Raw genomic sequence first — 15552 nt, forward strand, 5'->3', positions numbered from 1 at the left:
GAGCTCCGCCTGCGCCTATTTACTTACGTACTATTATACACATTGGCATCATGCGCGTGCGGCCAATGAGCATGCGTGTGTGGCCGCAGGGTGTGTTCAGTGTGTCGCTACATGGCGGTCGGTATGACATGGGTTTCTAACCTGAGTGTCGTCAACTTTAACGCTAAATATCTCGCGTCGCGGGACAGAGCGACACTTTTTTCCGCCGGATTCTTACGTTTCGTCCGAAGACGCGTCGATCAAGGATAATTTCATCGAGATTTGAGGTGAGGCCCGTTAAACTGTATAATTACCGAAATAAAAATAATTTAACGCAAACATCTTGTTGCGGTTCTGCGGTCTCCTATCGTTATCGTTATTAATGTTTTTTTGTCAACCGTGATCTCTCTCGTTGGACAAGGTATAGAGATTGTCGGTGATCCAAATAAATACAAGAATTTTTTTGGATATGATTGTAAAATATTACAAATCTCTTCGTTTCAGGGCAATAATTCTCAAAACATGGACAAAGTTACGCGAGCGTCGAGGTAATGTGTTTATACTTTATTTATAGCAACGATACATTAGACAAATTAAATTACTCAACTATTAAATCTTTATTTAATTTCAGATACAGTCATTCCTCCTACGGCCAAAGCGATAAAAGTAGGAAACGTACAGAATCCATGTATCATGAGAGCGTATGATGTTGAAAAGCACAAAAAGACACTCTGTACGATTCAATCAAAGTTGATAAGTTTTATGAAAACATCTACTTTTTTGGAGCAGAAAAAAGATGAGAAAAATGTTAAAATTGGCGACGTAAGTTTCTCACGTTCTCCCGTTACGTATGAGAGTTATAATTATCTGATATCTTATACAAGTTACATTTCTCGTAATATAAGATACTCTTTATCTTGCAGACGGTTTTTATACATCTTATGCGTCGAGATGAAAGAAATTTACAAGCCGTCTTTTCCCGTGGTTTAATAACTCGTATTAAAACGGATGAAACATATTGTATTCTTTTAGTGGATCATGGTACTAGCGTTGAATTAACTAGGGATGAATTTCGTATACTTCCACGAGATGTTGTCCCCGATGAGTATTTGTCGAAAACCGTGGGTGTATTTGGTGTTTTGCCGATTTGTATGAAAGAGAATCGTGTCGCGTCAAATGATTACAACGCTACGACGGCGGTGTAAGATTTTAATTCAATTACAGAGTTTTTTGTGGTTTCTTTACGAAAAATGTTTAACAGATTGCAACTACTTAAAGTGTTGTAGAAAAGTGGACCGAAGAAGCCATTCGATTTACAAAACGTCTTCTCGGCACATCTGAAATTGTACACTTTGATCATTTAGTCACGGACGAAAGAAATGGAAGAGAATACGGAGAGTTTTATTGTTCCATTGATAAAACTGTCATATTGTTGAGCGAAGCATTAATCATTAATTATCACGCATTATATATAGAAGGAGGTACGTTGATATCTCAAGTGATACTTGACCAAAATAAATCTATTAAAATTTTATATTATCTATTAAAATAGATTTTTGTTGGTCGCGTATTTTCGCGCTAATCGGATATTCCTGCCGATAGCCAATTTTTGGAATTATTTCTCTTCGTCGGAATTTGTCACTATTTATTTTGCACTTGTAATTTTCGTCACGAGTTGGACTTTTGGACTTTCAACATTTTGTGACACTTTCCAACGAAGAATGTGTTCGTTACTACGGTTATTTTTGATGGATTCTCATCGTAGAAGTGTTACCGTATTTTTAACATCTCCACGTTAATTTTTAATCTTCGACTAATTATTTTATGTTTTATTTTGATCTCAGTTTTCCCGATTTAATTATTCCAACGTTTTAACCCGCGAAGCTGATTTTGTTTTATTCGTAGGATATAATTATTTCATTTCGTCCGTTTAATGGTAATTTCTTGGAATTTTTTTGTCGTAATATTCCGGAAAAAAGTCCAAGTATCGTTTGAATTTGAAACGTTAACCGGTTTTTTTCGTAACTTTTCAGATAAATCTAGTTTGATTTTAGTTTATTTTTTTAACATTCTTATTCGATTGCTCAAAAATTGTTTTATTCGTCACTTTTATTAACTCTTAAACTTCAATTTAATAACATTTGAATGATAACGCGATACGCTATAATTTTATTGGTATATAGATTTATTGAATCTCGTCGAAATGCCCACGCAACTTAAAGAACAGTGGTACATTTTCCATGTAAAGTTTTCACGGGACAGAGAAAGAAGGAACGAGGCAACGTGTATTAATATACCTGATAAATCTCGCACAAAATTTTTTCTCAGGTAAAAATACACAAGTATATCGTATAATTGATTATATAGGAATATTTATGTTTCTTATGTTTTTTTGCTATTTGTCATCAGCGAGGAGATTTTGATACAGAGTTCGATAGACTGCGATGTCTTGAGTGACATTACGGACCTGAGATATCCTTATGGAATACTTGAGGTATATAATTCAGTAAATGCATTTCGGACGGTAATTCGATTGATTATAAGAGTGTAATAAAAATATATTTTGAAATATATCTTTTTTAGGGTTGGACCGAGGGCATCAACTTTACTAGACTGAGAAAACTTCAATCTTGTATAGTGCCAGCTATAAACAATGGATTAGACGTTGTTGCTGTTGGATCGTCGCAATGTGGTAAAACGAGCGGATGCGCAATGGCTGTTTGTGGTCAGATAGCTAAACGTAAAGAGGTAGAGAAATTTTGTTTATACGAGTGTTATAAAAAACAAAATGTCTTAAATTTTTATCAAGTTTTCTAAGCGTTGTGCCTAAGCAAAATATATCTTACAAATTTATATCGATAAAATATACATACGTGCGTACGTGTGTGTAAAAAAATTCATTTATCAACACATTCCATTACCGGATTAATTTTACGTGATTTCGTCTCCGCTCGTTTAGCGTTCCGTAATAATTACAAAAACAAAAAATATAAAGAAAAGTGTGTCTAATGCAATGCGAAATAAAGTAGATATTTTTATTAAACTGTTTATTTAATATTAACGTTAAATATGGAAAATACTTATATTATCTATAATAATCGAAAAGCTAAAATTTTCAAATTGTCCGAATGGTAAGTCCAGGATGGAACATGTTAATCGATATAAATGATATCTGTTTCAGGAAACACGTAGCCCGACTCGTCCGTTGGCATTAATTTTATGTGCCTCGTCAGTTGAAGTAATCTCCGTTCGATCTCTGTGCCAGTCATTTCTACGGTCATTCGACGATATAAGATGCGTCGCGGCATTTAACGGCAAATCGGATCGATCGGTAGCGGTAAATATATCTATCTATATTTTTTACGAAAATTGAATATCTTTTTGTACCTTTTCGTCGTTAATCGTCGATTTTGATCGACACAGCCACTGTGCTAAGCGTTTACGTTTACAGCCGTGTGTCGATCGTTTGATTTTCAAATAAAGTATGTTTTGGCGTTGTTGCTATTGATCGTTCATTTTACATCATTATCGAATTGAAAAGATACTTGTTATTATTTTTTTTTCTTATAAAAAAAGACCATGTGTTTGCGTACAACAATGACGTGTGAAAGGTTCGAAAGGAGAAATCCGTTGAGATGCATCGTAATAAAACGTGCAAAAGACAGCGCGCAACGTTGTAGAAAATGTAATATTGGTTTGGGTTTGGTACTACACGCCCTCGAAATTTACCGTAATCAGACTTTCCTAGCTTGAATTCTACTGAATTTGTTTTTCTACTTGGAAAATAATTATTAAATGTACAATAATTTTTAAATTTCTTATTTAAATATGTTTTAAATATCTTCGCTGTACGTTACTATCGATAAATAAAAATTAATTTTAGAAAATGTTAAACAGAAATTTGGGTTTTCGCGTAACTGCGCGAGTACCCAGGCGTCTCGTCGGTCGTTTAATAATGCCGAGTGGCGAATATTTACCGTACCGAGAAAAGGTGCGTAGCTGTATAGAAGCAGAGGAACTCTTCATTTTTGCTTTTTTCAGGCAACGATGTACAGCGGCTGTCAAATTTTAGTGACCACACCGCGATACTTGGCTCGATTCTCGAACGAGTACAAAAATATATTGTCGTTCGATAGACTTTCTTATTTAGTGCTCGACAATGCCGATATAATTTTGGATAAATATTACGACTCGGTCAGTGAGTGAAACCACATTTGTATCTACGATTAATTGACGTTTGAAAATTTCTAGAATTGTTTTCAATTTTTCAATAGATGGGAGAACTCATCGAAAAACATAAGATAATCGAGAACCGTGAACCACGAGGGGATGACGATAGGCCGATATTGCGGATAATTATATCCGCTGCAAACTGGACGGGTCGGATTGAGAAATTTGTACGTTTCGCGATGTATAATCCGTATATATGCATCGCGTCATTTATAGAAGCTGTTGTTTTTAAGTCAATATGTCCGAAACTTTACATTTTGAGGTCTACGTATAGGAATAAAAAAATATTTGGTAAGAAAAATTTGCGAATAAAATATGAAAATTTGGCCTGGACGAATGGATTGTCGATTAATTATATTAATTATACATAAAATATTAGATTTCTGATGTGATTTTGGGAATTGTTTCAACGTTAGATCTGTTGAAGGACGATTGCGCCACATTGAGAACAGCGATAGTATGCGTAAACGCCAAAGAGGCCGAAGAGTTAAATAATTTTTTAACTTTGACGAAGAAAACTCTACTGATTCATGAAAATATGAGATCGCTCGATATACGAGGTACGATGACCATTTAATCGCGTTAAGAAATGTTTTATTTTTTATCTAAATTTATATTGGTTTAATGGGTGTTTTTTATCTTTTGGAAAATTATATATATTGATTCGTGTATTTGCAGTTTTACGAAAAAGTTGGATATCATGTGTATGGGGTTGTTATCCGGTATTGATATGTACCGATCCAGTACTGTCCGACCTTAATTTTACCAATATTCAATGGCTGATACATTATTCGGTATCGTTGAAACACGGAAATCAATTCGATCGCAGGTTTTCACTAAAAGACAATATGTCGCGGGTAATTATTGCAATGGACATAAGATTGCTTATTTATTTTACCGAGCGGGGGTTATTATATTTATATTTCCGCAACTAATACTATTTTAAATTTAAGGATGTTACTAATTCTAAAATTAGTATAATTATTAACGAGAACAACGATGTGGAATTTCTAAGTATAATTAAAATACTGCAGCGAATAAAAATTGTAATATCTCCGGAAATGTTAGACTACGTTCGGGTAAGCTAACCGAGATGTTACCCCATCAAAATATCAATTTATTACGATTTTTTGGTTATTTATGAATTACGATTCCAGCGAATAGCAATTACATTAGAGAGGGATAAACAGGACTGTGCTCTGTGTGACAATGTGAAATCATTTGGCTTCTGCCAAGAGCAAAATATCTGTGTATTCAGACATTGTATTCTTCCTGAAATCGATGCGCCAATAGCAAATATACTGATGTAAGTAATTTTCCTATTAGCTCGTCGTATTGTTATCTAATATTTTCAACGTCTTTTATTTTTTTACAGCAACGACGAGATAAAGTTGACGGTATTATATGTTCACGATACGACGCATTTTTCCGCGAGAATTATCGAACATATTCCACGTTCCGATGAAACGAAAAAAATTACGTACTCCAACGTTGAGGACGCGCAAACTACGGCTAAAATACAAAATTATTACGGAAATATTAAAAATAGGTAGGGGAGACCGGGGCTAAACCGCCAGTTTTTTTTCGGTGCCGATTTTTAACAAGAAAATAAATAATGTTAGTTAAATGTGGTATACCACTGTAAAGAGTGAACCTTTAGCTACAAAATTTATATAGGAAATTTTTATCTATGTTGCTTTGTTTAACCGGTATAGAGCAAAAACGACAACGGTGGAAAAATTGAAATCTCAAAAATGCCGGGGTTGAACCGCCACCCCCGGGGCTAATCCGCCACACTGCATTTTCAATACATATACGTACATCTAATCCTGAAAAATGATAGGATACATTTTAATAATTGTTTTTTAAGAGAAAAATATAAAAATTTATTTAACATTTTTATGCAAAACATTATTAAAAAATAATTGTTTTACCTATTCCATAAAACAATTTAGGCACGTGAATACAGAGGTTAACCAAATCGTAAACTCCCCAACGGCACGTCACATTGTCAACGCGGGCAACCACGGGGAATACGCGTGACGGCGTTCCGGTGCCATAGGATCAGCGCGGACCCTCGAGCAACCTAACCAAGCCGCGTTTCTCGCGGGGAGCGATAAATAGCGACAGGGGGGTTAGAAAAGCTCGCGGTGGAGCGCAACCATTTTACCGACTCGACGGCGTCCTCGCGCCGATTCCTCGACGCGCCGACGACGACGACGACGACGGCCACGACCACCACGACGACGACGGCCACGACCACCACGACGACGACGGCCACGACCACCACGACGACGACGACGACGACGATGACCACCACGACGACGACGACGACGACGACGATGACCACCACCGACACCACCACCACTACAACGGCGGCGACAATGACGCCGAGACGATGCGGCGAACGCTGGACGATGCGGTTGCACGCGCGACTGTCACTGACACAACGACCAACAACGACGATTTACCGCGGCCGGGAGTCGGGACGATCTACCGCGCGCGCGGCATGTCAACTCTCGCGCGGAAATCGCGGGATCTCAGAGCCGTGCCGTGCCTCGCCGTACCTCGCCGACGTGCCGTGAGCGTGAGCGATCTCGAAAACAACGGTCCGCCATCTTTTCGGTCGGCCAAAACACCCGTTTTGCGACGATACGTGCGTACCATTTCCCTCCTACACAAACTGACGCACGTGCAAGGGAAGACAGAATCACGCTCGAGGGACACCTAACCTGAAATCGCCGTGAGCTGAAGTCGTGCGCCCGGTGCGCCACAGTGACGAGACTGGCGGACCAGCCCCGGGTGCTTACTGACCGATTAGCCCCAAACACAAGTTTCAGGTTTGATCGCCCACGAAATATTAGACATCAACGATAATGAAAAAACTACACTGGATTCGTGTTCAGCATGCATTACTCTTTATAATCACGTACCTCGAGATTTGGAGAGCAAATATTATTGCAGATATTACAAAATTTCCACGCGCAGAAAATGTAACTTTCACCTTTCGAAAACACGTTTGCCTTCGTAAAAATCATAACACGGCAGGTAACCTGCCGAAACTCCGTTGGTCACATGGGTACTATAAGCAGCGTTTACAATGTTAATAGCGAGTTCGCACAATATACAGGTTCCGAGATATTTGATTAGACGTATTTACCCCGTAGACTTTTTAGCCCCGGTCTCCCCTATTCACTTTTCGACACGAGCTTGATACTTTTATACTTGGAATAACGAAAGAAATTGATTGTTGTAAAAAAATTAAAAATTATTTAAAATAATTTGCTTCTCGTAGACGCGTTCAATTTTAGAATATTGCAAATGTAAAAATTAATATTATTCGTAGCTAGGAACGGCTCAGTCTCATAGCGCGTTGAGTTCGCGATGAGAAGAGCTACGAACGTATGTGTTAAAAAAATTATGTTGCCATTTAAAAATTGAAATTGATCTTTATTGAATCGTATAACGCTTCTATACTCAAGATTAAATTTCTTTTATCAAATATGTCTTCCCTCGATACCGTACAACCTTGTAAAAACAGGAATTTGATATCTCGTATCTCGATTTCGAAGAAATTCAAGTGCGTTGATTAAAATAAGATCCCGTATATACATGGAAGGGTATCTCTAAAGTTCCCGACCTAGATTCCTGGATCTCGGAAACGATTTTGAATTCTGCCAGAAACGTTGAAACATGTTCGGTATATTTCAAAAGGGCTGCTTATTTTATACCAAAAAAATCTCTCAGCCTCCTGGGGTAGAGGGGGGTGCGAGTAAAAAATTTTTATTGGGAAGGAGGCCGGAACCTTTCTAATTAGAGCGCCCCTCCTCCCCCCCCCCCCAAATCTCTTGGGAACCGTAAAATAAAATCACAAAGAATGCCTTTTGTAATGTCGAGAAAGGTCCTTTTGTAACTTTAACCTCTCCCCCCCCCCTCTCGCCATAATTTTTGATAGGGGAGTTGTAGCGACCTGCGGTTTTTGACAAAAAAAATTATTTTTTACTAGACCTTTAAAACGAGCTACAATTTGTAGCTCGTTCCTATTTAAAATTTTTATTTGCGCCTTCCCGCCGCCCTTGGGGCTGAAAAATTTATTTTTGGCCTAAAATAAGCAGTCCCTAATTCAAATAATTCAACACGTGTTTCCGGTGTCGTTTTCATATCTAATGTTATTTTCGAAATTCAGGAGGCTGTGTCAGACATTAAGACAATACCTTGTATATCCAAAAGGACTGTGTTTTAAAGATCGATAAAAAATCGGCGCGCAGTTTTCTTATTACGAGCTGATGAGGTCCAGGGGGTTCGAAGCCTGAATTAGGGTGATATTGTTCGCGATAAATTCTTTACGGTGATTTAATAAGGATGCTTATTAAGTTTATTAGCGTTAAAATTTAAATGAATTATCGATTAAAATATGTGGATTTACCGTTCTAAACAAAGAGCTATGTTGTTCAAGATCGACAAAAACTCGGCGCAATTTTCTGAGTTTGGAAAAAAAAGTATATAAAATTCACGCGCGATATCGTTGGGGAATACAATTGTTATCGTTAGGCTATACCAAGATGCGCAAACAGTCTGGACCGCTAAAATGACGTTTTTCTCTTTAATTGATCGTACATCACGCATCGCGGTTCTGTTCCCTTTTGCAATTATCGTATATGTATATTTAATTATAGGAAAATATGTAACTCGACAAACGTAGGTGATATTTGCGTTTTGGAGGAAACTCGTGACGCGTTTAAACGAGTACAGATCAGACGCGTCAGATGTGACGGGAATTATTTGGATGAAAAATTCGTAGATGTGAGATGTATCGACAGCGGTATTATACACGAATATATTGACGTAAGATTATATATATCTATATAATAATATATATATCATTATATATTATTTAATATTATTTAATATTTTATTCGTGGTTTTGCATTCAACATTTTTTTTCGACAACGTTGAATATCTCTCAAAAAATAATATATCAATCGTCACGTTTCATATTAAATATGAAATATCATTATGTAGATCCAAGTGTGTTATTTATAATTTTTCTTCTTGTTACAAACGAATCGTTTGCTATTTTAGGTACGTAAATTAATGCACATCCCAGAGGAATTATTAAATCTTCCGACGCACGTTGTCGAAATATTTTTAGCCGGTGTAGCACCACGGGACGAGGAATATATGTGGAATCGATATACCGACGAACAGGTGCGCGAGTGGTTCGCGGAAAATTTTGACGGAGGGTCTTATATCGTTATAAAAGTAAGAGTTTGTCGGATTAGTGAGAGAAAACTCTAACGATAGAAGGAAAATATATGACGAATGAATTATTCGCAGATTTGCCTTCACTTTGGTAATACAATATGGTTGGACGACGTGAAAATTGAAACAAAGTCAATCGGTCACCCCGACTCGATGGGCGTTTCTTTAAAAAAGGAATTACTCTTGGGGAATTTTGCAGTTTAAAACGACAATCACATATCGAGTCTGCTGAAACTTTGCGGAAACTGTGGGTCGACGACGGAAATCAATGGGTGACGCGATATAAGTGCCGCGCACAAATGAAGTAGACTTTTACTATCGTTTTTTTTTACGTATATTTATAAGAAAAGATTGATACAATATTTATTCGTATGTTTTGTATACTTCCTTTACGCATAACTGCGTACGAAGATTCGTTTATTATTTTGTATTTCTTTTAACCGCGGACATTGCATACCGGTGGATGTATACACTGTTAAATTCATAGGGTTAAATTAAACTCAATTTTGAGTAATTTTTAACTATTCCATAGGTCGCCACTGCTCTTACTCAATATGTAGTTATTTTAACTAAAACAATGTTAATTTGACTAAACCAATGGAGTTAAAATAATCCTATTTTGTTTCAAACTAATAAATTTTGACGCACATGATAGTTAAAAATAACAAAATAAATCTAACTCATGGTATTGGTTTAAATTTCATCCTCTAACCTTTAACAGTGTAGAGTTCCAGGGCTTCCTTTTAGGTATAAACTTTTAGATATGAAAAATAAAGTGAAATAAATATAATTGGTCGTTCCATTCTCTCTCTGTATGCGTACTTGCTGTTCTATTTTTTATATATTTTCCAGTACTTTGTGTAGAACCAAATTAAATTTTTTTTAGAATAAATGAAATATCGATCAAAATAAATAGGAATTCCAGGGATTTTACCGCCACGGTTGAGGGTAAATATTTTGAGATTTCTGTGTATCAATATTGAAACTTAATAAATGTGAATACAGATTATCGAGTGTGAATGAAAATATTAGGCGAACATGGATCTTTTACAAATGAATTTCTTAGATATAATTATGTATCTCAATACGGAATGTTCGACGGTTGGTTGACTCTCAATTCTAGAATGACGGATACAAATTTACACATCTCGTATATATGTCTCCCGGAATTTTTCCCAATGAATTATAAGTAAATTTTTTCTTTTTGCGAAAACATCGAGGTATCCAACAACGATTATTCAAATTACGAATTATTGGCAAAGAAGCTTTTTTTACAAACTACGATTCGCTACATGGGACAAATAAATATAATGTTATTTTTCAAATAAATCATTCGAGTTAATTTCCATGGTAAATTCCGAGATGGAATTTCAACTGAAGCGCTCAACGTTGAAAAGTAAAAAGAGAAACGTTCGATTCTACGTTGGGTCGACGAAATCCGTTGTTAAACGATCGCGCGAGTCGCGTGGCACATCTCGGTAACGTAACGTATGTATTTATATCCTACAAATATTTTTTACGGATACACGTGTCTCGAATGTGCGCGTTGTGTATCGTACGCTAACGTGGATAAACAATTGTCGCGAAAGGTAGGAAAAACTGAAAAGCTACGAATGTTGGATAAATTTATAAAAGTTGATTACGCAGAGTGCATCGTTGTGGAGACGTAACGTCGGTCGTACTCGCGCACGGTCGACGATCGAGATGATTTTATTCTCCCAGAGTTGGTAAAGTCGTGTCGAAATCGGTCGTGAGAAAAATGTCGTTAAAATCCAAGTCGTCTGTGTTCATCGTCGAACAATAGCAACGTTCACGTCCGAGCGTTTCTTTTTTATTGAGTAAATTTTTTATTGAAAGAATTAAAAAATTAGCGTTAGAAGTATTCGCCGAATGGTATGTAACGGTATTTAATTCTATATATACATATATAGAAGCATTGTTGAAAATATTCTTACCTTTTAAGAAATTTGTACACATTTCTATTTTAGGAAAAATGATGGAAATTTGCAATTGGATGATAATCACATATTAACTACATTAAAGTGGGCACAGAATAGAATATCGACGCTCAATGATCTCGTCGAAAAAGATTTAGCATTTTTATGGATTGTTCCATCTTCTATGCCAAATGTTAAACAAGCTGAATATTCCGGTATATCGATATCTTTCTTCGTCCAACGAAAAAGGTATCGAGTCCCAATCGGTCAAAGCAGAGTCACGTTACATGTTATTATTTCAGACGCGATTAAACTATTGAACGCGGAATTAGTTGAAATGGATGCTAGTAATTACAAGACTGTTTGGATGGCATCGTATCTGGAAGAATTTTGCCAAGAAGAACGGAGTTCCATTCGCTGCTTTGATGAAAACTCTGAGAAGCATTATGAGCGGCGTTTACGGTAAATATAGCACCCGAATTTACTTTTATTGTGGGAAAAAATATCAATATGTGTAATACATATATAATATCAATGTTTCATAGGTCGGACCACCCGGTTTGCTGAAATGATGGAAATTTTTTGGAAAAGACAGAACGTTGTTGCGATTACAGCGTTGCGTTTCTTGAGAATTTATATATGTTATTTAATTGTAAATTGAAATGTGTAATTGTGTGCTTGTCACAGGTAACTGGTAAAATACGTTTAAAGAAACAAATCCAATTTACATATGTTTTTGTAGAATAAAAGATATAATTTTGCCGGAAAAGCAAAATTCTGCGAGTCCATCGATATGATTAAAATATCTACTACTATAAAAATAATTGCGTTCCACTGCTGGAAAACGGACAATTTGTGTGCGCGCGCGTATAAAACATAATTTTAATATAAGCAGAATTATATACGTAAAATATTGCTAGTCAAATATTTTATAAATTTAATTCCAGAAAAATATAAATATTTTGCTTTAATAGATCCCTTTTTAATATATTCGCAAGATATATTAAGATTTTATAGATATACATATTGTGTATTTTCGTGGACAGCGGCGATAATTTTTTTTTTTTTCATATATACATACAGAAAATCTGCGAATGATGTGAATTTTCGTCAGGTATATTGGATTAAATTGCTAATATGTTTATTATTAGTTTGTGTGTGTGTGTGCGTGTGTGTGTGCGCGCGCGTATCGAGTATTTGTAAAAAAAAAACATGAAAATGCCATTTCTCACATTTTTTACAACTTTTGAATAAATAGCTTATTAAGAAAATAATGTAGAAATTCTGAACTATAGAACTTTGAGATTTAACTTTATTATAGAATAGTGATTTTTTTTATACACAGCGTGAATAATTTGTAATGTTTATACACTTAAGTACAAAAAGATTAATACATGTAGAAATTATGCGTAATTATTTTGACGAAAATAGATGTATATAAAGTGCTCGTATATAACAGATCGAACACGTTTTTATTCTTAATAGCTTTTTCGATACAATGCGAGACTTTCCTTGTACAACACAGGATTTATAACAAATGCATATGCAAATGCTTGGAAAGCATATTTGATATTAGCATAGTAATTTTGAAAACAAAATCTGAAAAAAAGTCAGAAAAAAACATGTTTTATAGCAATAATTAAATTCTTTGATAAAGAATGAAAATGGAGAAATTGTAGATGAGAATGGTGGACCCCGAGAGATTAGATGTCATATTGATTACGATAAAACAGATTTCGAGGGAGATTTTTTCCGGACAAAAAAGTAATCCATCAGGCTCGTCTGCTTCGCAGATTTGTTTCGGGCAGGTGGTTTTTTAGCGGTTGAATATCTAGTCTTTTCCGCGTAAGCTTTATTCGTCCGAATCAAGGTTTTATCCTTTTCGACCGTGTTGTCGTTTTCCTTTTCCGCGACAACTCCTTTAGTCGTCGTCTCCGTCGAAGCTTCATCTTTTACGTTTGAATCTGTATTCCTCGCTGAATCCTTCTTCTTCTTCTTTCGTAAAATATGATTCGTCGTCGAGTTTCTGTCGCGTTCTCGGAAGGACGACGACGATGATGACGGTTTTTCGCGATTCTTTAATCTCCCAGTCATATTACGCGGCTCGTTCGATCGATCGTTGCTCGCCGTCGTTGATTTTTTTTCGGTCCCCGATGGATTCGTTGAATTTGTACATTGTAAACTCGTCGCGTTTATCGCAATCTTTTTAGCAGCTGCACCCCAACGTAACAGTTGTATTTCTTCGTCGCTTCGCTTTTTGCAGGCATCCGACTTTATCGCGCTGTAATTTACATTGCCGGAACCAAAACTGGCGAGTAGTTGTAGATCCGCGAGCGGTTTGTGGACGCTGTAGATGTGCTTCGACGTAATTTTACTAAACTTGGCTTCAGCTTTAGATACATCGGATTCTTTAACAACCTCCACGCGCATTCCTTTATCCTTTAGAAGGCCTATTAGCAAATATGTGCATTCAATGTCGTTGCTTTTATAATATTTTTTGTAGAATTTCCATAAGATTTGTTTCGCCACGTTGACGTGGACGCGCAACTCGGCGCTCAGCCGTTTGTAAGTGATCTAAAAAAATTCCCATCGCGTTGATTATCGCGTTGATCGATAAAAGCACAAAATGAATATATATATATATATATATATATATATATATATATATATATATATATATGGGACGATCCACGTCACTTTTACCCCCCATCTGTCCAAAATTGGTATGGACGGATTTTAATAACCAAGGGCGGAAAATGTTTGTCTTGAAAAGAGCTTTCGAAAGGCGTGTGGCATATATGCGCAATTCAACATGGCGTCATAGTTATGGCTGCTTAAAGGGATAAATTCAAAATAAGATTACAGTACATGAAATACTCTGCTAGTGAGCAACCACTGAACATTCTACAGTACAGGTGAACTCACGAAAATAAAGCACCCCGAAGCGTGAGAGGCCAGGGGAACTCACGAAAATAAAGCACTCCAAAGGAGATGAATTTCTGCCACGTCCACGCCGTCATCTCTGGGTAACGCTAAGAGTAGAATTTCAATTAACACGGTTTGTCTGTTGTTTTTAAACAAATTAGCTACAAATTCGTGATCAGCGACCCAAAAAACCTTCCAGTAAGAGTTTTCAGATCATTTGCTGGAATTTTCGTCCGTTTCTCATATTTGCATCCGCAATATTGGATCCGCCATTTTGAATTTCACAATTTTACGTTCAGATTCGTAATCAGCGACCCCAAAATTTCCCAAATACTGAGTTTCACATGAATTTAGTTACTTTTCACCGTTTTATCTGCCCATGTTGGATCTGAAATTTTGAATTTATCCCTTTAAGCAGCCATAACTATGACGCCATGTTGAATTGCGCATATATGCCACACGCCTTTCAAAAGCTCTTTTCAAGACAAACATTTTCCGCCCTTGGTCATTAAAATCCGTCCATACCAATTTTGGACAGATGGGGGGTAAAAGTGACGTGAATCGTCCCATATATATATATATATATATACGAAACACACCGCGGGTGATTTTATTTTTTGTCCAAATTGATCGCGCGACAGACTTACCGGCTTGTCGTTGTCGATGATATAAACGGCCAAAGACCGTAAAAGCTCGTTTAACGCTTCCGAAATCATTTTTTTCCGACGAGTCGCGTGCCGAACGTCGGTCAATTATCATCGATACGTCTCGATACGGCTCCACGGTCACGGTGTGCGAATTTCTCGTCGATCTAACTTGCGATATCGCCACGCGGACATTATTTCATAAACCATAAACGTAACGACACAACGAGCACGAGTGTCGCGTTCCGTTTGGAAAAATTTACATCTCGATGTGGCGTTGCGCGGAAGACGAGACGGCGGTAAACCAATCGGAACTCGCGCGCTGGTAAGAGGGAAGGGGGCGTCGCGTTTCATCACACGGTGATCGACGACGGCCAATCGCGGCTATCGATGCCCGAGAGTCTTTGCTCCCGGCGAAACACCAACCAATCGTGCCACTTGAAAGAGAGATGTGTCGTGTGAGAGATGGAAAATATAATTCTCTCTCTCTCTCTCTCTCTCTCTCTCTCTCTCTCTCTCTCTCTCTCTCTCTCTCTCTCTCTCTCTCTCTCCTCTCTCTCTCTCTCTCTCTCTCC

The 15552-nt window shown here is 36.9% G+C and overlaps 1 protein-coding gene across 1 annotated transcript; it reads left to right on the plus strand.

Moving 5' to 3' along the window:
- Positions 1 to 624: 624 nt before the first annotated feature.
- Positions 625 to 9675, plus strand: LOC139785840 (putative ATP-dependent RNA helicase TDRD12). The gene is made up of 17 exons (XM_071725010.1): positions 625 to 801; positions 903 to 1180; positions 1258 to 1460; positions 2163 to 2307; positions 2389 to 2473; positions 2563 to 2727; positions 3161 to 3316; positions 4021 to 4173; positions 4254 to 4500; positions 4626 to 4769; positions 4888 to 5066; positions 5163 to 5288; positions 5367 to 5515; positions 5585 to 5758; positions 8886 to 9054; positions 9292 to 9471; positions 9547 to 9675. The coding sequence occupies exons 1-17, from the start codon at positions 673 to 675 to the stop codon at positions 9673 to 9675; spliced, it is 2811 nt and encodes a 936-aa protein (XP_071581111.1). The 5' UTR covers positions 625 to 672.
- Positions 9676 to 15552: the final 5877 nt, after the last annotated feature.

The sequence above is a fragment of the Temnothorax nylanderi genome, unplaced genomic scaffold (assembly GCF_030848795.1).
Source record: "Temnothorax nylanderi isolate EJ_2023f unplaced genomic scaffold, tnyl_v1.0 TNYL_tig0898_pilon, whole genome shotgun sequence".
NCBI lineage: Eukaryota > Metazoa > Arthropoda > Insecta > Hymenoptera > Formicidae > Temnothorax > Temnothorax nylanderi.

Bases quoted from the DNA above. Each gene is read 5' to 3' on its own strand.
- LOC139785840 (XM_071725010.1), top strand. From the start codon at position 673: ATGAGAGCGTATGATGTTGAAAAGCACAAAAAGACACTCTGTACGATT. The intron at 4,770-4,887 runs GTACGATGACCA...GTGTATTTGCAG, and splicing joins GAGATCGCTCGATATACGAG to TTTTACGAAAAAGTTGGATA. The intron at 5,067-5,162 runs GTAATTATTGCA...TTTAAATTTAAG, and splicing joins TAAAAGACAATATGTCGCGG to GATGTTACTAATTCTAAAAT.